Below are 25,569 nucleotides of genomic sequence, written 5' to 3' on the forward strand. Positions count from 1 at the left end.
GGAAATAGGCATCTACTACTGACAAAATACATGATTAAAGGAAGGCCACCGTGTTCAATGCATCAGACACGCTGATCAGCATTGGCTTTCCAGAGCTATCAATGTTATATTATAACGGCATTTACAAGATTCAAGGTCTATTTTATGTGGGCCGTTAGAAGACATTAGGTGGCCTTAATGTATTTTCCATTCCGCTTGTGTCTGATGCATTTTATCCCATTTTTGGTGATAAAATGCGAGTGGCTTCTCTTCTGTGTTACTCGAGAGATAGGTAATTTTTTTTCTGTGTTTATAGGAAACTCCTGAACAGAGGAACCTTATATATGCAGCGTTAGGAGCAAACAGTCGACTGTGAATAATATTGCAACTTTAATTATGTGTTTTCACAGATTATTTGCTTGGACATTTGTTACGGGGTTCTTATGCAGTTTGGAAAAGTAATTTGCAGGTCTGGATAAGTATGTAAAAATATTTGTGTTTCCAGACTATTGCCTCTATTCAGTTTTCTAAAATATAAAATTATGAATTTATAGAAATAAATGTATGATACAAGCCGAATGTATTTATGGCAAAAGTTTAGTGATCCTTTAGTGATTGTCGAACACAATGGAATAAATTCAAAGCGAAAAAATTTTAATTACTCAAAGCTCTTTGTCTTTAACCATAAGCGAGTATCTTTTGAACTTCACAAATCGAATGTGTGTGTCAAACCAGTCACAGTAAAGGACCAAACCATCATCTAAATCAGACAGTTTGGTGATCATTCAATATCAAACCCTCAATTACAGTATCAAACTGATGTGTCAGAGTGAATATACACAGATTATAAAGTGTTTTAGGTTTCTTCTTGTCATATAATCGCATGTTATCACTTTGAGAACACCAATGAAAAAAACCCAAAGAAAATATGAATATGTGACCCCTTCTGGCAAATTGAGTCGCAATGAGCAAATTTTCAAAAATGAATCATTGCTATTTTCAGCAAAGGTTTAAAAACCTTCAAAATGATGTATGATTTGTTGGAATTCAACAAAAAATGACTTGAAGTCGGCAAAGTCAATTTTGAGAAAAATCGAGTTTTCTGAAGTTTCCAAAACAAAATCACCTAGCAATCAAACCTTAAAATCCCTGATAAAACCACAAAATTTGGCACAAACCAGGTCAAAACCCATATCTATAGGACATACCTGTCAACCCTCCCATTTTTCCCAAAATTCTTTTGTATTTTACCGTTCTATCCCACTATCATCCTGTTTAAATATTTTCCCGTATTTTTAATCCTTCTATAAATAGATCACAAATTATTATTTAAACACCTGGCTGTTAGTAAAACACATTAAAATGAGTCAATGCCTCCATAATATATTTTAATAACAAAAATAATATAATTTTTTTTTACCTTTTTAATACAATTTTATTTAATTTTAAAATGTATCAATTTTAATCCTGAAAATTTCCCTTATTTTCAAATCCCAATGTTGACAGATATACTATAGGAAAAATATATATTAAACTTCTTTCCACAATTGTTTGATTAACATAAAATGAACTCTTATACGGTAGGGGGCGCTATTACGCATCTTCTAAAATAGTACAGAATCTCTGGATCAAAACACAGATGAAGAAGAAGCAGAAACAAGCGAAAAAAGCATTGCTTATATGAAATACTGCGATTATCAAACATTAAAAAGCATTTAAATCAAAACGACCTAATGTTAATGAAAAGAACTTATCCACATTCAAGTGTTGATAAAAAAAAAAAAATGCATGAAGCAGAGGCTCTTTTCTTCCTTTCAATATATTTGATGTTCAGATATTCATACAACAAAATATTCTGGGGGCCATGAAAGTTTTGAGAAAATTATCAAAAATGCTGACGCAACTTTTTAAAAAATCTCTGGAAGGGAATGAGTTATTAATATAGCGTGTTAAATAATGGTTTAAGAAATTACTTCGCCTTCATCTATCCAAATATTTGGTATTTTAAGTGAGCATGCAAAGAACTAACACAGCGATCAAGCGTCCATAAACGTTCAGAGCTGCGGTAGTGAAATGACAGATGGTCCGTTCCTGGATTTCAACTGTAGTTTGAAACCACGGCCTCTCTCCAGCGCAAAGTGTGTCTGCTAATGCTGCATTGGCAGAAGCCAGAATAGACACCATACATCATGAATGCAAATGAAGTGCTTGATTTGACATTTCCAATAAGCCTGTCTCAGTGTACCAGTGGGTTTAGCCAATTAACCATGTCAGTAATCAATTCCTTCAGAGCCCTCTGCTAAGTCCTCACTTCTCCTCGCACATAAATCAAAGACAGATTAGCCGATCAGTTACCCAGATGCACCAAACTAACGACCCACTTTAGAATGGATGACAGTGGAAATGAAAGTTAATGGACTCTGTTAGGGTGGCTCCAACCGAGCCCCTTTATACCTCCACAGACGCTCCCTGGGAGGAAAGAAAATCAGGTTGTTCCACAAATGTGAATGTCATTTTATTTACAGTCAAACCGGTTATGGTGATGTGTGTCGTTTTTGCCAATGTTAAAACACCTCCTCCCATCTCAGGTTAATGTGGAGAAAAAGTAAGCATAGGCATTAACAAAACATTGCTCGGAGCTGCTTTTCCCAAAAGTAGATTGTGGAATCATTGCCACCAATGGTCTCTATAATCAGCTTAGCTCACAATATTCAACAATATTTTGCTTCAAAACAGGCCTCCCATTCACTACCATTATACATATTTGCAGAGCAAGGATATTTTTGAATATATCTCTGATTGCGTTCATCTGAGAGAAGAAAGTCATATACACCTAGTATGGCTTGAGGGTGAGTAAATCAATATGCAATCAAATGCAATAAATCATTTTTGGGTGAACTATCCCTTTAAGCAACCCCGACCATGAAGAGCATAAGTTGGAGATGGCGAGCCTACACAATTAACCTGTTTGCCAATTGTCAGCGTCATGCAAATGATACATTTTAGGCACGTGTCGTGTTCGTTAAAACTTAAAGACAGCGTGAATGTTGAATGAGGGTGAATTCAAAGCTCAAATATGAGGTACTGGCTAATGACGGCCTCGCGCACATCCCTGACCTTTACGTCACGCACACAGAATCAAAAAGAGAATTTGATTCTCATATAAAAACATTTCATTACACACAACACCGAAAGAGATGATATTAAATTTAGAGCAGCCAATCAAAAGTTTGAGGGATTTAAATATTAACATGCCGAAAAGACAAGATGCCACGCACTAGCAGAAACCAGCACCGACACAATTACTCAACTGGGCACAAAAACCACTTACTGACATCAAAGGGAAATGAATTGCTCTTAGAAAATTGAGACAGCAAAACATTTTAAGGTGTTTAAAAGTTGTAGGAATCACAACCGTTCCAATCTATATGCAACGCATATTTTTGTGTACCAGAGATACAGCCCGGGGCAAAGACAGATTTACTTGTACAATGTTTTGATAGAGAAGCAATTTCCACAAGTCAGTTCCAGGGGAAATATGTCCTCGTCTTCCTCTGCAACGCAGCTTTAGGACTGAAAATAAGAGATATTTTATCTGCTGTTCAATATACTAAAAAAGTTTCATATTTAATAAGTTCTTTTTACTTGGAGAGTATTCCTACTTACAGTATAATCAAGATAAGAATGTCCTGATTAAAAGGCGGCTGAATTTGAGGGGATAAAATGTCACTTTTCTAATTTATAACAACAGTGTTCCTACACAGTTTCCATTTCAAAATAAATTTCTAAACCTCTCTGTAGATTTTTTTAGACCACGTTTAACATACATTAAAGGTGCTATAGAGGATGTTTTCGTCGACTGAGAAACCAAAGACTGTTAGTGAGTTTTTGCGTAAGAACAACCTCCTCCTTCACAGCTCATCTTGAGGGAACGCCTCCCAAAACTCATGCACGAGTATTGGAACACGAGTGTTGCTGTGTCGTGTTTCATTATGTCGGACTCAACGCAGGTAACTCATAATCTGCAGTTGTTACTCCTGACAAAAACATTGCATGCGGCGCCTGTGGAGTGTGGAAAGTTACTGGAGCGCGCAGCTGTGCTCGTCTCTCACAAGGAACATCACAGCAGTGATTGACAAGCCAGAGGGCCAATCGTTTGCGTGATGATCACACAAACGATTGGCTGATGTTTTTAAGGCACTACCTCGTGCACAGATGATGTATATTAATATTATTCCTTTCAGTGCACCTAATAAATAGTCTTTTATCAGTTAGTAAAGTAATATTGCAAAAATGTATGTAACAAAACATCCTCTATACAGTCCCTCCAGAAAAACGCAGATTTTTTTTGTGATTGTTGCGGGCAAAAATCCTTGATTATGCGGCATGTTTTCTTAAAAAATGCAATAGAATATGCAGGATATTTTTGCAATTTTATGCGATGAAATTGCGGGAACTTGCAAAAACTGCGGTTTGATGAAAAAGAGAGAAAAAAATGTAATTTCCCCAAACCCTGTTTTCACTAGGCTACTACCTTAATGTAAAAAGTCATTTCTTATTACGTCATATGATAAGCAAGCATACTAAATCAGAGAATATTTAAGTTCTCATTCTGTTTTATTTCAGACTTTAATTAACACATGTCTCAACTTCCGTCTGTGGTCCAACACGCAGTTGTGAATAATTTGCCCCCACTGTCATGTAACACACCGGGAAACTGCTTCGCGCTGTCTTTTGCGCTTATTTTTGTTGGCAAATGAGAATGATTTGCGTGCTTCATCATGGTATCACTGATTTCACCGCGGGGTTTGCAGATGATATTCACATCGCGTAATTACGTCACTTCATAAGGTTCCCATGGCAATAGGGGGAAACAATGGCGCTTTACTTGTGTGAAGTAAATGCAACATTTTTCAACTTCCTGCTAAGATATATGTTTGCAACGAAAATACAGGGATTATGAAACCATGCTAGCCCCGCATATTTTGCTTGCTGAAATCGGCAATTTATGTGGCAAAAGTGCGGCGTATTTAAAAAAATGCGACCCCCCACATAAATATGCGGACTTCGGCTGATTATGCGTTAAATCAGGGGATCGTCCATAGCACCTTTAAATGGCTCAGACAGCATTATTTTTAGCATTATATCTGGTATATAGTAAAGTCATCTGCAAATATATCTGACCCGTGCTGGCAAAATGAGTTGGATTGTGCATGGGTTAATTTTAATCTACTGGCAAAACAAGTCGAATTTGAGGTTTTCACAAAAATTAGTTCATTAAGCCCTCGTCTAGCGATCCCAATGCTCCAAATAGCAATCAAACATCTAAAAGTATCGTTATTTATACGTTTTCTGAGAGGAGGACCTTTCCTTTGACTATTGAAAATGCAGTTTTTCTTGATTTTTGGCGCTTCCCTGCATCCCCTCAATACCAAAATTTGGTATCGTTTTAAAGCGCAAGTGAATATTCATAGTGAATTCTGAAAGTCTGAACCAATGAAATGTGATTTTCAAACTACTAGTTACATCCAGTAACATTACCACTGAATTTGAACATGAAAACATGGATTGCTGGAAAATTCTGGTAATGTCGGGGAAATAGTTAATATGAATTACAGAGCAACAAAGTGACATTTTTCCCTACAGTTGACTCAACTTAACAATAGGACCTTGTATGCTAAACAACAACTATTAATATTTTTGTAATTTTTTTTTTTTTTTTAATTTATTTTGTAAATATGCACATTTACACAGGCATAACATTATGAGCACTGACAGGTGAAGTAAATAACACTGATTATCTCTTCATCACGGCACCTGTTAGTGGGCAGCAAGTGAACATTTTGTCCTCAAAGTTGATGTGTTAGATGCAGGAAAAATGGGCAAGCGTAAGGATTTGAGTTTGACAAGAGCCAAATTGTGATGGCTAGACGACCCGGTCAGAGCATCTCCAAAACTGCAGCTCTTGTGGGGTGTTCCCGGTCTGCAGTGGTCAGTATCTATCAAAAGTGCTCCAAGAAAGGAACAGTGTTGAACCGGCGACAGGGTCATGGGCGGCCGAGGCTTATTGAAGGCTGGCCCGTGTGGTCCGATCCAACAGACGATCTACTGTAGCTCAAACTGTTAATGCTGGTTCTGATAGAAAAGTGTCAGAATACACAGGTATGGGGCTGAATACCTGCTGACCAGTCAGGGTGCCCATGCTGACCCCGTCAACCGCCTAAAAAATCTAACAGTAACAGTCTGGTTCATTTTTAGTGGTTGCCAACTTTATATTCTTGGCTGAGTGAGATTTTGATGACATGGTCTGAATCAATCACGTGCCTATTTGACATGCTGTGGATGAAACGTAGCTGCCTGCTGGATCTTTACCAAACACTCAAATTTCTTAGCAGTAAATTCAGTGAGAAGCAAACAGGCCTACTAAATGTATTTTTGTATTCTCTACATTGTGTGCCAAAAAGGTTTAACATATAATGTTTACAATAGAAACCTTCATACATCTTGTTTGTCCACAGAAGCAAGACAATTTAAAAAGCACTAAATTATAGAAGGAATATTTAATGAAAATGGATATTCTAAATTATTGCACTCATTTCTATTGTATGCTATCAGGCTTGATAGGCCAAATAGCCTAGTTTTGTTAAATAGAAATATGCACATGAATTTAAATGCGAAAAGGTCAGAATAAAGAGAACATAACAGTTATGTGCTGAGAAATCATCTCTCAAGTGTGTCAGTCTCTGTCTGACCGCGGCAACTGGACCACATTAAAGAGAACATTTCCAAATCACATATGAAACCACATGAATGAACACAAAGCTTAAATGGGACCTATTATGCCCATTTACACAAGATGTAATATAAATCTCAGGTGTCTCCAGAATGTGTCTGTGAAGTTTCAGCTCAAAATACCCCACAGATCATGTGTTATAACTTGTTGTAAATGCCCATTTTTGAGTGGAAGGAAAAACAGCTTGTGCCTCGATACTCTGCCAAAATCTAAAACATCTGTTTGGTTTTGATTATCATCTCTATCGCTATCAAGCTCACGTGACATTGCAGTTCTTCATCATCATGAAAGCTTATTATCTGCATACGTTTTAAAGTCGTATCAGTCTAAACTTCTGATATATGGTTTTCTTAGCGCACACATCCTAAGCACGCGCACAGAAAGCTGTCTGTCAGACGGCACGTTGTGTGAGTATTAAACTAAGTTCTCTTACAAGACTTATTGCACTTTAAACACAGTCGGTTATGTCTGTGAACGTAAACAGCAGGGAAAGAAATCACATTTGCATATTAGATCTGTGATTTAAAGTGACAGATACTGCTGTATCTGCTGTTAATATGAACCAAACAACAAAAGAAAACAGAAAATCACTCACTGCTCTTGACTGACTAACTTTAGTAGCTTTAATAAGAACACATTTCATACTTGAATGTGAAGGGAAAAGATAAACTTGTGGGAGGAGCTATGCTAATAGGGCAGAGTCTGCCAGCAGTCGTGGGCGGGGCCTGGGCATTTGTGACATCACATTGCTAGAATATTGTTCTGAGACTGTTTTTGATTTATGGGGATTAATAAAACAAAAGTGGGTGGATTTTTACCATTATAAGGTGGTTGTGTACACACACTGCAAAATTGAATTTTGCAAAATAGGTCCACTTTAACAACCGAATCCCTGAATTACACATGAAACCTTTAAAGAAGTCATTTGAGTAAGTGAAAATAGTCTTTGAATTGGATTAGTAGTTTGTGCTAACTGTGAAATCAGACTTGTCGGATTGGCTCAGATATTGTTCATGAGCCCTTGCGGATTTGGGACAGTAATCATCAGGATTGAGGTGGACACAGACTGTAGAATCGTACCATTCATCTTTACAATCACTGGCGCACTTAGGCGTCTCTTTCGAACAACAGGTTATCATTTTTAGATCAATAGAACGCCTGCTGTGCAATTTTGCTTCTCACTTTCCACAATGGACAGGGCACCAGCCGCCTGAAAGAGATTGTGTGTTTGTTAGTGTGTGTGTGCATGTGTACAAAAATACAGAAGCAAAAAGCTATGATTTGCTGGTTGAAAGTCCATAAGCTTTGATGTGCCGTGAATGACAATTATGTACTAAAAGAGAAGTGACTGTAGAACGGGATGGGTGTTTTTGATTGGCTGAATTACTTGCATCTGTATTTAAGGACCCCCTGTGGTGTGAGAGAGCGGAGGCGGAGCTAATTTGCATATTCATACGCATTCCGCGTATACTAAATGAAGCAAGGGTGTCGAGTTACATTCAAGCTATTTTAAGACATGAAAAAGGAAAAACTTTAAATATGTCATCAAAGATGAGTTCTGACGGATAAAATTAACGAATAAGGTCGGACTGTTAGGTATGGAGGTATTCTGAAAATCTTGCCCTCTGGGTGTAGCTCTCAAATCTCAATTGGCATTTGTCTGTATTCAAACTTGAGTAATGTTCAATACTGTCAGAATTCAAGAACATTTATTTCAAGACAAAATGTCACGTTAGCTAGCGATTATTATTAGATTATTGTGACTTGGCAGCTAACAAGACATTTTCACCTTCACACATCTCTCTCTCCACTCGCCTACCGAAGCAAAACGCTTTTCCAACTGAGCATCTGAAAAGAGATTGCATGAATAGGCATTCACTGGAACCCGGCAGACAGAGAAAATATTGGAAATACTTGCATGGCCTGCAGGACTGCAAGAGTGTGAAGGACAAATATTGAGTGAAAAACACCCTTTATTCAATAATACACACAACATAATAGTTTCTTCAGAAAATGTCTTTGTTGAAATTGTTTTTATTTTATTTCTTTATTCGAACACATAGGGTTTCAGGTTCAGAATAAGTTGAGCTGTGTTGGCAGCAGCTGTGATAAAGGTGTTTAAAATTAGAAATGTGCGGATCCTGTTTATCACTCATATTCATTCATTCCAAACAAAAATGTGTTGGAACTGTAACAGTGAGACTGAACTTCTTCTTATGTTACTATTGTAATTCAAGTAGAATTTGTATTGAAATTCTTTCTCTTTCTCATGTAATGGTATCCTTGTGCAATATTGTGTGCAAGTGCACATGCTGATGACTTGAGCTGTTGATAACTTTGTATGTGATTTTATATATTCACGAATCGAAAAAAATGTATGCAAAATCTTTTGCATATATCAATATTTTCTGAGAAAAGCTCCCAAATTAAGCTGCTAAAACATCATTTGCATTTGGTTTTTAACATGCAATAATTCATGCTTGTATTGCTGTGATGGTATGGAAATTCTTTCTTATTAAATTTGTGGTTTATGGTTAGAGGGAACATGAATTGTTATTTTTGTGTTAAGTTTTTTTATTTTTTATTTTAAATTTAAAGCTTCTTATTACAGAATTTATGTTAGTTTGCATTAATGTTTTTACCATTTTAATTTTTTTTTTTTTCCTTATTTGTGCTAAAATAACAGTTGAAATCATCGGTTAATTTAATATAGTCTCTTCCTTGATCCAAAAATATCCCTTTTTAAAAAAAAAAAAAAAAAAATCTGAGTTATTATTGTTAACTAAAATGAAAATTATTAAAGCGCGTCTGTTAATTGAAATAAAGCTGTAATAAAATAAAATATAAATATTAGTCTAAATGAAAAATATAAAATGGTCTCTTGGCAATGAACTGAAAAAAGCTTGTTGAAGCACTAAACTAATTAAATAAATACTTAAATAAAAAAAAAAATCTAAACTAAAACGCAGAAAAAAACAACAACCTAAAAATATAAAATTAACATGAAAACTAAAAATTCAAAATATATAATAAAACTTATATATATAGAGATATAGTTTATATATATATATATATATATATATATATATATATATATATATATATATATATATATATATAATTTTTTTTTTATTATTATTATTATTATTATTATTATTAAAAATGCACAAACCCAGTTATTGGGTTGTTTTAACCCAGTGGTTGGGTTAAATGTTTGGGTGTAGTTTTATTTACCCCAACTATTGTTTAAAAATGACTATATGTCTGGCGTAAATGAACCCAAAATAGGTTGGAAATTAAAAATCAGACGCATAATTACTAGAGGCAACAATAATAATCAAAAGGTGAGCAATTATTAATAAACAATTTAATAAATATTTATGGTTTAATTATTATTCATGAAACTTATTAATAAATGTTAATTTCCAACATACTTTGGGTTCATTTTAAGTCTGCCATATAGTAATTTTTAAACAATAGTTGAGTTAAACATTTAACCCAACTGCTGGGTTTGTCCATTTTTAACCCAACTTGGGTTGTTTTTAACCCAGCGTTTTTTTTCAGCGAGTGTATAATAAAACAAAACAAAAAACAAAATAACACTGTTACACTGTAATTACAGTCTTATTTAAGCACTTTTTTTTCTAATGCTCATCAGTTTAGAATATGAATATGATGCAAACATAATCAGAATATGACAAAATATGACTCTGTGTGGTTTGCACTGTTGTATTGTTATAGCATTTATTTTAACAACCAACTATATAGTGAACTAAAATATGGATTTTTCGGAGGATCTCAAACAAACTGCATCATTTGAAGAAGAACTGTAAACAATTATACAGCCTTCTACACACACCGTGTAACTATAGATACTAATCTTGATCTTAATGAGTGTCAGATTTTGTGTAATGAGGAAAAAATATGACATTCATCACGGCGTGCAGTTCTAGTCATTAGAGCAGAAACGATCATCACACGTTACAGAAGCCAGTCTCAAGGGCCAGTTCTTCAGCTGTTTACGTCACTCCCATATGAATTAGTTCAAACACGTCTCCCTTGTGGCCACAATTTCCAGTCGTTAACGTAAACCTCTAGAAAAGGAATAAATTACACATGCATCAGAAGCTAAAGTTAAGAAAGTAGAATCCCTCATTAATATGCGTCCTAGCCTGGTAGAAGGAGAAAACGGGATTGTTTAATTGACATAATGAATTGTCTGGTTGTGTTTGGTTTGATCAAACTGTGGCTCGGCTGTTTTTTTATCAGACTCTTCCCTTCCTAATCCAGCTCAGGCACTAATGTTGAACAATGCTCCAATAAGATATAGAAAGTCTCATTTTGCCCGCTGTCATGTTGATTTATTCTCATGTCTGTAGTCATGATACATCGCCTTCCCTGCCTCCACAAAACTCTCTGCATATGGTTGCATCTGTCAGAGAGCCTTTTGAGTGTTTTGGGTGCAAAATATCAGCCCACAGGTTCTTCTATTCCCAAAAAACATCAGGCTATCACCAACAAGCACACCGATGGATGAAAAGCCATCTCAAAGTCATGCAATGATGCTTTTTAACAGCTGTTAATTTGCTTTTTGGTCCAAAAATGTGGTTGTGATTTTACCTCTTATTTGACGTTGTCATTTGTTCAAAACTCGAGCGCATGCATAAATCTGTTAGATGTTGAAATAATGTATTTTCTCATTTTGTTTGAATTTAGTTCAGAGCACTTTTCTCATGCAAATTAATCAGCGGATTAACAGATGGTGTTGCAACCTGTAGTGTATTTTATGTATCTGTCATTTCAGGAGATGTGTCACATCTTTTATTTTATGTAAATGCATTCATTCTGACTCTCTAAGCAATGCCAAGTGACATCTCCAGGATTAGAAGCTTATCGTGTTACTAACCTCAAATCATCAAGTCATTTTGATTTTCCCAATTAATGCATGATGTATAGAATAAAAGAAAATGTGTTTTCTCATGCAAAATATGATGTTGGAGATTGGCTAAAATATCTTCCATGCCTTCCTAAATTTGAATAATATCTTAATTCAAAAGATTTTTTGAGTATTTATCCCCCAAAATATCACAATCACATGTTTGTCAGACATTTTCCCAACTTTTTACAAAAATTTTACTCTTTCCTGCAGATTTTGTGCTCACACCCACATAAAGCTGCCTCTCAGTGCTAAATTGAGTTCTTTTTTAAGGGATGCACTGATATAAAAAAAAAATTGGCCGATACCGATAACCGATATATTAGCCGATAAATCTAAATCAAAATTTTTATATAATTTTTGAGAGCCTGATTACAAAAACAAAAGTTTCACCATTAAATCCATGTCCCAAACACACAATTATAATGTACTCGTTATAATATTATGTAGCCTATATGACAGACTTGCGCTGCACATGTTGCACTTAAATGTATTTTCCTTTTTGAAGTGATTTCAATCATATTTCAAGCAATTCAGAACCATCATGGTGAACTGTGCACATCTGAAGTGTTTCAGCTGAAAGAAATTATAGTTTTTTTTAATATATTGGACAAATTGTCTTAATGGGTCAATAACGATAACATTAAAAATGAACATATATCGGCAGATACCGATATGGTGGCCGATATATCGTACATACTTGTTCTTTTTCACTGCTTTTTGTGCTTAAACACACAAAATAATGTCAAAATGCAGGTCTTGGCAAGTATGTAAAGTGAATGTAAACAGGGCTGGTAAATTTAGGACAGAACACATGTTGGGTTAATTTTACCAAGCAAATTGGGTTAATTATAGGGCTGTGAAACGACTAATCGCGATTAATCGCATACAAAATAAGAGTTTGAGTTTGCATAATATATGTGTGAGTAATGTGTGTAAATAATATGTATATATAAAGACACACATGTAATGTATATATTTAAGAGAAATATGTTATTTATGTACAAAAAATGTAGTTATATGTAATATAAATTATATAAAAATATAAATAAATACATATACTTGTAAATATTTCTCAAATCTATACATGGATGTGTTTGTATTTATATATACACATAATAATTACACACAGTACACCCACATATATTAGGCAAACTCAAACTTTTATTTTGTATGCGATTAATCGTGATTAATAGTTTGACAGCCCTAGTTACTTATTTAACTCAGAATAATGGGTTGATTCATTTTTACTATAATACTAGCTTTTTTTTTTTTACTTCACACATGAATTAATGTTTATGGATTAACTTAAATCGTCTAAACTTTTTTTTTAAATACTCCACATAACCACTGGTTTGCATGATTATTCCTTTATTTTCGATCATATTTTACAAATAAAGCATATTTTATATAGTTTTTTAATACATATTGCCTACATTTAAGATTGTTTAACAAATATTAGAAGTAAAAATTTCACATTAAGAAGTAATTCAAGAGTAATCGACCAGTCTCTGTTGTCCTGTTTACACCGTAACGGCGCTGGATCTCGTGCCGGAGATGACTCGAGTTCGGAGGCGGAACTGGTAACTCGTAACTCGACCGTATGTCGGTTTGCATAAAATTAAATGATATACAGAACAATAATGAATTTTAGATCAAATAAATCACACACAAACCTGTACTTTACCAAAGACATGCACCAATTTGACGACGCTTCACTGCTCTCTCCTGAAGAGGGCGCAAAAATCCTGAGATAAATAACTCATCCCCTGGGTTATAATGTCTGACCCAGGATCTGGGTAACACAAAAACTACCCAAACACTGGAAAAATGACCCCAAAAAATGACCCAAAGAGCTTAACCCAGGACTTGGGTAGAAAAAATAACCCAAGATTTTTTAGAGTGTGTCAATACACAGAATTCAGGAGGGTTTACGGTAGTAGTAAACAAAAGCATAAACAGACAGAGTGGTAACAGACAAGACTTGGATCAGCAGGCTGCAGTTGATAAAAATGAATAATTACATCTGAACAGCAGATGGGATGTGACTGTATCTAATGAAGTGCAGGTGTTTGAAACCTGATGGGTATTGTGTGGAGATGTTTTCGTCTGGTGGCCGCTGTTTCTGATGCTGCATAACCACTTACTGTACCAGTCACTTAAACCTGAGAAGATGGATAATGCAATGTTGGTTGTTTGGTCTCCTAATGATATCAGTACATCCAGATCGGGCAAAACACTAATGGTAAATTTCTCATGCCCTTTAGCTTTGCAGGGACTGCTTTCTGCGGGGAGAGACTGTCTTATAGCAGGAGACACCTGTTCCAGTGACGAGACCTGCAGCCCGCGCCTTCGGACCCTTCGCCAGTGCGTTGCCGGTAACGGCAGCATGAAACTCGGCCCTGGTGCCCGCAGTCAGTGTGCAAACGCCGTCTCTGCCCTGTTGTCCAGCCCTTTGCATGGCTGCCAGTGCAGACGAGGCATGAAGAGAGAGAAAAACTGTCTCAGCATATACTGGAGTCTACACCAATCTGGAATGCATGGCGAGTAACACAACAATATCTAATTGTCTTGAGGCCACCTTTGAGAAAGGCACTAATTCACTTTCAATTTGTATCTATATATATATATATATATATATATAATGGTAAAGTTTACTTTGTTTACTTGTTTACAAAAACATTGATAATAAATCAGAATATTAGAATGATTTCTGAAGGATCATATGACACTGATTGGAGTAATGGCGATCAGAAATAGATTATATTTTAAAGTATATTAAAATACAAAACCATTATTTTAATAATAATACACAATATTACTGTTTTTCTGTATTTTTGATCAAATAAATGCAGGCTTGATGAGCATAAGAGACTTCTTTCAAAAACATTAAATGTGTCCAAACTTTGGTATAACTCGGTAAAGACATCACAAGCATGAACAAAATAACATATGACTGCATATCAACACATATTCAGCATCGAGTAACGTGACCTGCCCTGATGAAGTGTGAACTACACTGGTATGCAGCTGTTATTCAGTCAAAAACCTGTAATTTACATGTTGAATTCTTAAAGCTGTCAACGACAGGATGGAAAATGTACATGAAACACAATGTCCTAGCCAGGCGCAGCACAAAAAAGCATCAAGCGATAAAATCTGTTTTAAATTTATTCAAAGTTGATGTCCTAACCAACCGCAACAGGACATTTTTTTGGTTGCTTTGGTTTCTTGATGCATTTCTCACCACGTCTAGCCCACAGTTAAATCTCACTGTAAAAATATAAACCTATTTCACACTTTTAAGAGCCCTTTAAAAATCAGGCAGTGACAAAACACCTACTGTGATATAATAAAATATTTCAAGTTTACATATTTGTTGGAGAAAGTTTTAGTTTTGTCTTTTGATTGGTGTAGTGGTGAATTGTGTTAGTTCTAACAACATCTGCCGTCATGTCACACCTGGTTAGGACAATGATGGAAAACACCTAATCTAACAGTATTGCTGGACTCCACATTGTCCCATAAAATATATTGTACTGTGTAAAACATTTCATATACGATTTCATATCTGAAACAAGATGTTTGTTGTTGCAGGGCTTAACCTGGTAGAGAACTATCCATATGAAGCAGTGCAGAAAGGTTATGACTTTGTCCGTCTGGCCTCCATCACTGCAGGTAAGATCTGTTTAATACAATATGGCAACCTGCTGTACAACCTGGCTTTAAAAAAAATAATGCTTTAGTAATAATAAATGTGTATAACAAAGATGCACTCAAATAAATGGAAGCTTGTTTCTGCCACTGAGTAAAAAATAAAAAAGATAATTGCGACTTTTTGATATAAAGTCGCAGTTTCGTTTTATAAAGTCAGAATTGCGAAATATAAACAGAATTCTGACTTTTTTCCTCACAATTGCAAGTTTATATCTCACAGTTTTGACTTTTTTTCTCACAATTGCATGATATAAACTCACAATTTTGTGTTATAAAGTCAGAATTGCGAAATATAAACAGAATTCGGACTTTTTTCCTCACAATTGCAAGTTTATATATCACAATTTTTACTTTTTTCTCACAATTGCATGATATAAACTCACAATTTCCTGTTATAAAGTCAGAATTGCGAAATATAAACAGAATTCTGACTTTTTTCCTCACAATTGCAAGTTTATATCTCACAATTTTTACTTTTTTCTCACAATTGCATGATATAAACTCACAATTTCGTGTTATGAAGTCAGAATTGTGAAATATAAACAGAATTCGGACTTTTTTCCTCACAATTGCAAGTTTATATCTCACAGTTTTGACTTTTTTTCTCACAATTGCATGATATAAACTCACAATTGTGAGTTATAAAGTCTGAATTGTGTGATATAAAGTCAGAATTGCGAGTTATAAAGTCAGAATTGTGAATAATAAACTCACAATTCTGACTTTTTTCGCAATTGCAAGTTTATCTTGTAATTTTGATTTTTTCCTCAGAATTGCATGATATAAACTCACAATTTCTTGTTATAAAGTCAGAATTGCGAAATATAAACAGAATTCTGACTTTTTTCCTCACAATTGCAAGTTTATATCTCACAATTTTTACTTTTTTCTCACAATTGCATGATATAAACTCACAATTTCGTGTTATAAAATCAGAATTGCGTGATATAAAGTCACAATTGCGAGTTATAAAGTCAGAATTGTGAATAATAAACTCACAATTCTGACTTTTTTCGCAATTGCAAGTTTATCTTGTAATTTTGACTTTTTCCTCAGAATTGCGTGATATAAACTCACAATTTCTTGTTATCAAGTCAGAATTGCGAAATATAAACAGAATTCTGACCTTTTTCCTCACAATTGCAAGTTTATATATCACAATTTTTACTTTTTTCTCACAATTGCATGATATAAACTCACAATTTTGTGTTATGAAGTCAGAATTGTGAAATATAAACAGAATTCTGACTTTTTTCCTCACAATTGCAAGTTTATATCTCACAGTTTTGACTTTTTTTCTCACAATTGCATGATATAAACTCACAATTTTGTGTTATAAAGTCAGAATTGCGAAATATAAACAGAATTCTGACTTTTTTCCTCACAATTGCAAGTTTATATATCACAATTTTTACTTTTTTCTCACAATTGCATGATATAAACTCACAATTTCCTGTTATAAAGTCAGAATTGCGAAATATAAACAGAATTCTGACTTTTTTCCTCACAATTGCAAGTTTATATCTCACAGTTTTGACTTTTTTTCTCACAATTGCATGATATAAACTCACAATTTTGTGTTATAAAGTCTGAATTGTGTGATATAAAGTCACAATTGCGAGTTATAAAGTCAGAATTGCGAAATATAAACAGAATTCTGACTTTTTTCCTCACAATTGCAAGTTTATATATCACAATTTTTACTTTTTTCTCACAATTGCATGATATAAACTCACAATTTCCTGTTATAAAGTCAGAATTGCGAAATATAAACAGAATTCTGACTTTTTTCCTCACAATTGCAAGTTTATATCTCACAATTTTTACTTTTTTCTCACAATTGCATGATATAAACTCACAATTTCGTGTTATGAAGTCAGAATTGTGAAATATAAACAGAATTCTGACTTTTTTCCTCACAATTGCAAGTTTATATCTCACAGTTTTGACTTTTTTTCTCACAATTGCATGATATAAACTCACAATTTTGTGTTATGAAGTCAGAATTGTGAAATATAAACAGAATTCTGACTTTTTTCCTCACAATTGCAAGTTTATATCTCACAGTTTTGACTTTTTTTCTCACAATTGCATGATATAAACTCACAATTTTGTGTTATAAAGTCAGAATTGCGAAATATAAACAGAATTCTGACTTTTTTCCTCACAATTGCAAGTTTATATATCACAATTTTTACTTTTTTCTCACAATTGCATGATATAAACTCACAATTTCCTGTTATAAAGTCAGAATTGCGAAATATAAACAGAATTCTGACTTTTTTCCTCACAATTGCAAGTTTATATCTCACAGTTTTTACTTTTTTTCTCACAATTGCATGATATAAACTCACAATTTTGTGTTATAAAGTCAGAATTGCGAAATATAAACAGAATTCTGACTTTTTTCCTCACAATTGCAAGTTTATATATCACAATTTTTACTTTTTTCTCACAATTGCATGATATAAACTCACAATTTCCTGTTATAAAGTCAGAATTGCGAAATATAAACAGAATTCTGACTTTTTTCCTCACAATTGCAAGTTTATATCTCACAATTTTTACTTTTTTCTCACAATTGCATGATATAAACTCACAATTTCGTGTTATGAAGTCAGAATTGTGAAATATAAACAGAATTCTGACTTTTTTCCTCACAATTGCAAGTTTATATCTCACAGTTTTGACTTTTTTTCTCACAATTGCATGATATAAACTCACAATTTTGTGTTATAAAGTCAGAATTGTGAATAATAAACTCACAATTCTGACTTTTTTCGCAATTGCAAGTTTATCTTGTAATTTTGACTTTTTCCTCAGAATTGCATGATATAAACTCACAATTTCTTGTTATAAAGTCAGAATTGCGAAATATAAACAGAATTCTGACTTTTTTCCTCACAATTGCAAGTTTATATATCACAATTTTTACTTTTTTCTCACGATTGCATGATATAAACTCACAATTTCGTGTTATAAAGTCAGAATTGCGAAATATAAACAGAATTCTGACTTTTTTCCTCACAATTGCAAGTTTTTATCTCACAGTTTTGACTTTTTTCTCACAATTGCATGATATAAACTCACAATTGTGAGTTATAAAGTCAGAATTGCGTGATATAAAGTCGCAATTGTGAGTTATAATTCAGAATTGCGAAAAATAAACTCATGATTCCGACTTTTTTCACAATTACAAGTTTTTCTCGTAATTTTTGACTTTTTTCTCAGAATTGCGTGATATAAAGTCGCAATTGCGAGTTCTAAAGTCAGAATTGTGAAAAATAAACTCACAAATCTGATTTTTTTCACAATTACAAGTTTTTCTCGTAATTTTGACTTTTTTTCAGAATTGCATGATATAAAGTCGCAAATGCGAGTTATAAAGTAAGAATTGCGAAATGTAAACTCACAATTTTGAAGTTTTTCTCACAATTTTGAGACATAAACTGACTTTATAACTCGCAATTGCACGTTTATATCACACAAAAGTAAGAATTGTGAGATCAAAAGTCGCAATTACCTTTTTGTATTCAGTGGCGGAATATGAAAATGCTCTTTAATGAAAAAAATAGTAAGCGTTTGTGAAAAAGAAAGTAAATGAAACAGCATTTGTAACAATTTGACGTACATGTGAAGTAAGAAAAACTTATTGCAGTACATGTAGTCTTGAATATATCAAACATTTCATTTCAATGTGTCTTTTTGTGACTGACTAGAATGGAGCTCAGGGCTTAGAAATAGACTTATTTAACAAAAGGCACACACACTAACACACTGAGACCCTAGTACAATAATCTTCACTTCAAATGTCATGGTGTCCAGAACATCTTAATAGCATGTGTATTAGCAGTGCAAATGTGTCTCCGGCGTGGGAGAGTCTCAGTCGTTGCATATTAGCGTTGCTCTGAAACTTGTTTTCACTGTCATCTCCTTTAGTTATACCCTTGTTTTTGTTCAGCTGTCCTATGGAAATTAGTCATTGAGTTTGTTTGTTGAAGCTTTGTGTCTGGACTGGATTTTTCATCATCTCTGTAAGAATCAACAAAGCTGCTATGTGAATGATGTAGACAGGCATTCTTAACTCTTCTGTGATTATTAATTGCGATGAAATAGAGGTTTCGAGAGCCTGAGTGAGCTGCTTATTTTCATTTCCTCAGGTTTTACTGACCTTAGCTGAAGTTGTTTACTGTGCTTTCGTATGATGCAGACCATTCTGTTTGATGATGTTGATCAGAATGCTAAAATTATTTCTTGGAAAGATGTTTCCACAGCATTGCTTTTAATTTGTTCCATCTCCTTTCACATCAAGAGGTATTTCCTTTGGTTGTTATGAGTTGTGCATCAGAGTAGCCTGAGTTGTCTGAACTTCTACATTACCCTTGCATTTCCTTTTTTACAACATGTGCAAAGGTGACTGAATGAATTCATCTCACATGTGATAGCCACAGAACATCTAGTAACCCTACAATCTTAAAAATAAAGTTTCCAGTTACAACCAAAGCAGACATTTTAGCACACAACAAAGTTTTACAGATTAAGTCATCATTATTAAGAGATTAAAAGAGTAAGATTTTGAGAAGTCTTAGCATTATAAGAAGTTATAATGACAATATGAGAACACATTTTTTTAATGCTACATACTTTATTCTCATAATTTCGACTCTTTTCGAAACACTTTATTCTCAAAACGTAATTCTCGTAATCTTTTATTCTCAAAATATTACTTTAAAAATGTTAAAATGCCAAAAATGCTGTTAAGTAAACTAAAAAATAAGTGCTGTTGTAGTTTTACAGCCTAGGCCGTGTTACTAAAACTAAAACTAAAAAAAGAAAAAAAAAGTAAAATAGAAGTATAAAATATAAAAAAACAAAAAGACCCAAAAAACACTGAACTAATGAACCTAATGCAACATCAAGAACTTTTAAATCTCCTTAAAACCAAATAGCAACAGAAGACTGCCAAAATTGGTCTTGAAAAGAAGAACAAAAGGTGCTGCAAAAAACACTGAAGTCTGATGTTTTGATGTATCCGACTCAAATCCATTTAGTTGTTTGTCGGCTGAACAGCAAAAAGCCTCAAAGAGATTGGCTGTCGGCCCATATTTTTCACCTCTCATTTAAATACAAAGTTTCTCACTTTTTTGATGCTTTCACCATTTGCTCCTCTCCATTGTCAGTCCCACAACACCATGTGAATTGAAAACGGCCGCTCATCTCTACTCTATGGTGCTGTCCGATGCACCTCATGAGTCAAAATGTCGAGACGGACATAAGCGTGAAATGCAGGTTCACATCCTCTTTTCATCCTCTTGTCATATTGCCTTTGTCCTGACACTTAATTCAATATTATGGCAACATATATAGATATACTAAATATTATGTAGTAGGAGTGTAATGGTACACAGAAGTCACGGTTCGGTACGTACCTCAGTTTTAGGGTCATGGTTCAAGTCCGGCACAACAGGAAAAAGCAAAATTCCCCAGTGCTAGGTTTCTTTTCATTTATTTTGAACAGACAGTTACAGTTTGTTCCACCTGGCGGTCTTTAGTCCCCTTAGGTAGTTGGTACACTAAGCAGTAAACACTCTAGCATAGTTCATATTTTGGTCCCACTTTATATTAAGTGGCCTTAACTACTATGTACTTACATTTAAATTAATGATTTGATACAATGCACTTATTGTGTACATACATGTTCTTACATTGTACTTATATTTGAAAAACACCTGCATGTAATTACATCTGTAATTAATTTTTGTAATTACATTTATAATTACACTGTTGACCCATCCCTTACACCTAACCCCTTCCCTTAAACCTACCCATACCACCAAAGCTTTCCTTAACCTTACCAGTATTCCAATTCAATAGCAGAAAATGTGTTTTGCAATTCAATATGAACCCAATAAGTACATTGTACTTATTTTTTGATGTAAGTACATAGTAGATAAGGCCACTTAATATAAAGTGGGACCTAATTTTTTGTAGGGCTGTTAAAAGACAAAAGGTATTTGGTTGCAACCAGCTACAGAATTTAAAAGCATCTCTTGTGTTAAAAAAGTACAAAATAAATAGAATGATGAAAAATAAATCTTGTGCAGAGATTAGTTTTCTTTGTGCGTAAAAGTTCATTAAAATGCGGTGACAATGTTGGATGCACAAAATTCAATATTACGTTTTTTCAAGAAATCACAGAAAGATGACCGAGAAGGAGAAAAATTAGTTTTGTGTTTCACTGGACTGTAGTGGCGAGACTTCAACGACTCAAATCGGCACAATGCCAAGTGATTTTGTCTCATTATAACAGCAGAAACAACTTAAAATACTGTGTCATTTATGGTCATACAGATAAGAGTAAGACATCATTCGAAACTTATGTACACTCAAAATAAAAACAAAACATTGTGCTTTTGTAAAATGAGAAAACATACCGAATGCCGCTTTCTGCCGTCCCGGTTTCCTTTCTGTGAAGTTTGTGGAGCACGTCACAAAAATTAATCGAAACTCAGCGTACAGGCTAATAGCAAGCTCTCCTGTGCCATCGTAACTCTTGTTTTGGGTTGGTGCATTGATCGTCTCTTCTTCTTCTGCTCTTTTGTCTGTTGTGGCAGTTAGCAAACAGCATTGCATTACTGTGCATGCCCCCTTCTGGATTGGAGTGTGGATCACCTTTGACTGTATTTGTCATCTGACCTTGATGGTTTGAGACGAATACTTGAACCATTACACCCCTATTATGTAGCCAAAGTTTTGACCTGTGTTGTAATAGTTGAGACCGGATGAGATGGGATTAATCTCCAAGACCATATTTTCATGATCTTGGTCTTATCATGGACTTGGGAGCATTTGGACGTTGAGTGCTTTCGCACTAGCACTTTTGGTGTACACCTGGGTTGAAAAGTGTTTTCCAAACTCCCGAGTCTGCCTCAGAAAGGTGTTTCTTCATGTGAACTCTCGTACGGGAAGCTGCTGATATAACACAAACATACTAAATTGCAAAAGTGAACCGCTATTGATGACATGTGGGTAAAACTGTGTGTTTGTGGGTGTTCTCACTCACGTTCCTGTCAAGCGTGACTGATACACTGCAAGCAGAGAGAATCTTATTTCTGTTCGTCTCCAGGAGAAATAGACTCCTGTGTGCTTTAGAACATTTGTAGTACATTTGCGCCATATTGGATGCAAGTGCTGTTTTGTGCAGATGCTTTTGGAACAAAACAAATCATTCAAAAAACAAAGTTTAAAAGTGAGGCTAGCAACTTTTGCCTTCTCCTGCTTTGCCATTACAGCAACAGGGGTAAACAGCTGCCACTTTGATGAAAGTGAAAGTGACATGGTGTGTGGCCAAGTATGGTGTCCCATACTCTAAATTTGTGCTCTGCATTTCACCTATCCAAGTGCACACACACATACACAACAAGTATTGAACACACACCCGGGGAAGTGGGCAGACGTTTTTGCTGTGGTGCCCGGGTCTTGCTCAAGGGCACCTCAGTTGTGGGTAATGAGAGTGGAAGAGAGCACTGCCCCCATCTATGTTTCCCGCCGATACTAAGACTCGAACCTGCAACCTTTACAAGTCTGACTCTCTAGACATTAGGCCCTGGAAACATACCATGATTTGGACCCAAGTATACTGTGTGAACACAATGTAGTGGGAGCAGGAGATGGGGGGAACAATCAAAATCAGACCAAGCAACTGAATCAAGTGTGAAAGCACCATAAACTCTCTGGAGTCGGGTAACGCGCCGGCGCGTTTTGCAGGATTTTTTTCACTTTGCGTCAAAACAGACTTAAAATATTTTTTTTGTCATAGAGACATAAGTAATATATCAATTGAAACTATAGAATGTCATCTTTTAATTGTGTACACTTGATGCGTGATCTCTCGTCTCCCTCTGAACGAAGTACAACCTAATATTTCTTAGAAAATGAAATGTAACTTATGAATACTAATGATAAAAAAATTTGATTTATGTCTAAAGAAACGTTGAAATTTCAGGTTTTAAATTGTGTAAGTCAAATCGAAAACAAACATTCTGTGTTTATGTAATCTGTATGAAAAGAGAGCCATGTCAGAAGTCCGTGATTCAGCTCATTATCTGCTAATGCGGCCATTAATATGCAAGTCATTTCAGGTCATTAATATGCGATTCTTTTGTCTTCTCTGGTGAGAATCACCCATTATTCATGATGATTCATGCCTCCACGCATACTGTGTTTCTTGACAAAAAGCTACAGCCCTAACTATAACACTGCCTTTTACTTCAGACTTTTGAACCTTTGATGGCATAAAGTCTGGTCCACATTGCAGCCTATTCTGGCTAAGAACCGCCAATTTAGACAGGTTGAGACTCTCTGACTAACACGTAAAACAGCCAGCCCAAGTTAATTTTGTTTTATGTAGTGCTTAGGAGCAATTCTATATGAAATTAATCATAGCACAGTAATAAAAATCTGGCAAAACCATTTATTCTCCTTGACTGGATGTACAGAAAACCAATTTTGGTTAATCCAATGAGGTTGAGACTAACTAGATACTGCAACATGTTCTCCAACCAATATACCTATATAAGTCGTTTGTCACTTCCCTAAAAAATGACCCATAAGAGTGTTTACTAAAGTTGCACCCCTATCGACAACAGGACACTTTCATTTTAATGCATTATTCCCTTTTATCTCCGTCATATTTCGTGTTTCGCGTAGCTCAATTGGCAGAGCATTGCAATATATAACAATATGCAATCATGTGAAAATGCGATCGTGGGTTCGATCCCAGGGAACGCATGTGCTCATAAATTGTATATGCACTATAAATCACTAAGGTTAGGTTTAGGGATGGGGTGGGTGTAGTCGTTAATAAAAAATTAGTTTTGCTAAATGGAAATAGGACAAATGGTGTAAAAAGTGCACACATTGCATTTAAATGAACACACATTTTGATTGGTAACGACGGTCATACGTCTTGAAAAATGACCTATAGGGTCGTGTTTTTGATATTGGCTTCACTTTTTGACCAAACAGACCAGATTTTATAACATCCTAAAGATGGGATTTGAGAAACCTTTTTATTCTCCACAGATTCCGAGATCGGTATGACAACAGTGAACCGCTGCCTGGATGCGGCCAAAGCTTGCAACATTGACGATGTGTGTCAGAAACTGCGCACAGAGTATGTGTCAACGTGCATCAAGCCATCCACCAAGTCGGGTTTGTGTAACCAATCGAGGTGCAACAAGGCCTTGCGGCGGTTCTTCGACCGGGTGCCTCCGGAGTACACCCACGAACTGCTGTTCTGCCCTTGCAGCGACATGGCCTGTTCGGAGAGGCGGCGTCAGACCATCGTGCCCAGCTGCTCCTACGAGGGAGAAGAGAAACCCAGCTGCCTCTCCCAGATGAGAATCTGTAAGGCCGACTATATTTGCAGGTCAGTTTCAAAAGCTTCTACTCTCTGTGGGTTTGGACAACCACATACCATGTAGGTGGCGGAATTAAAAAAAAACTCACCTTGCATGCACTCTTTTCTCAGGGTAAAGAAAGCCTTGGATTTCTATAGCTGTCTAGAGAAAAGAGAGTACTCGCGTATTACTGCTGATAAGAAAAGAGCTTTTCTTCACATTCCTCGTAAACCATGTCTGTATAAATGGGCATTGGACAGACAAATTAAAGCTATGAGACCCTGTGAAATGTTTTTGAAGTCAGGCTGGTAGATCTGTGCCAGATAAAACCCCATGATTGTGCATTTAATATTGAGCATTGTAGGGTAGATGAAGTCAGATTCAGGCCCTTCATCAAGACTTTATTGGCATATTAAGACATATTATTCTGGATCCTCAGATTGTATACTTCAGTGCACAGTGATTTTGCTGCGATAGACGCATATTTTGTTAATCCTGCATAAACATTCCTTTCTGAAAATGTACTTCCAACTATATCCCTACCCCTAAACCTAACCCTATCCATAAGTTATCCCTAAAATCAGGGAAATGATACATGAATAACACTGATGTAGAAGCTCCTAACTTTGGTTGTAAGCCTAAACTTGACATAAACGGATCTGATTGGTTGTTTGAAATGTTGTTCCAGGATCAACAAAGATGTTGATCCTGGAACATGTTGCACTTGGTGAAATCATCTATCA

The 25,569-nt window shown here is 35.1% G+C and overlaps 1 protein-coding gene across 1 annotated transcript in view; it reads left to right on the forward strand.

Annotated features, from left to right (window-relative positions):
• The window catches only part of gfra4b (GDNF family receptor alpha 4b), a 111,489-nt gene that overhangs the window by 78,382 nt on the left and 7,538 nt on the right, over positions 1–25,569 (forward strand). Inside the window, exons 2-4 of the mRNA XM_067382698.1 lie at positions 13,976–14,251; positions 15,306–15,386; positions 24,510–24,855. Coding sequence (XP_067238799.1) covers positions 13,976–14,251; positions 15,306–15,386; positions 24,510–24,855 — 703 coding nt within the window. The remainder of the gene's footprint in view (positions 1–13,975; positions 14,252–15,305; positions 15,387–24,509; positions 24,856–25,569) is intronic.

This window comes from Chanodichthys erythropterus, chromosome 1 (genome assembly GCF_024489055.1).
Source record: "Chanodichthys erythropterus isolate Z2021 chromosome 1, ASM2448905v1, whole genome shotgun sequence".
Taxonomy (NCBI): domain Eukaryota; kingdom Metazoa; phylum Chordata; class Actinopteri; order Cypriniformes; family Xenocyprididae; genus Chanodichthys; species Chanodichthys erythropterus.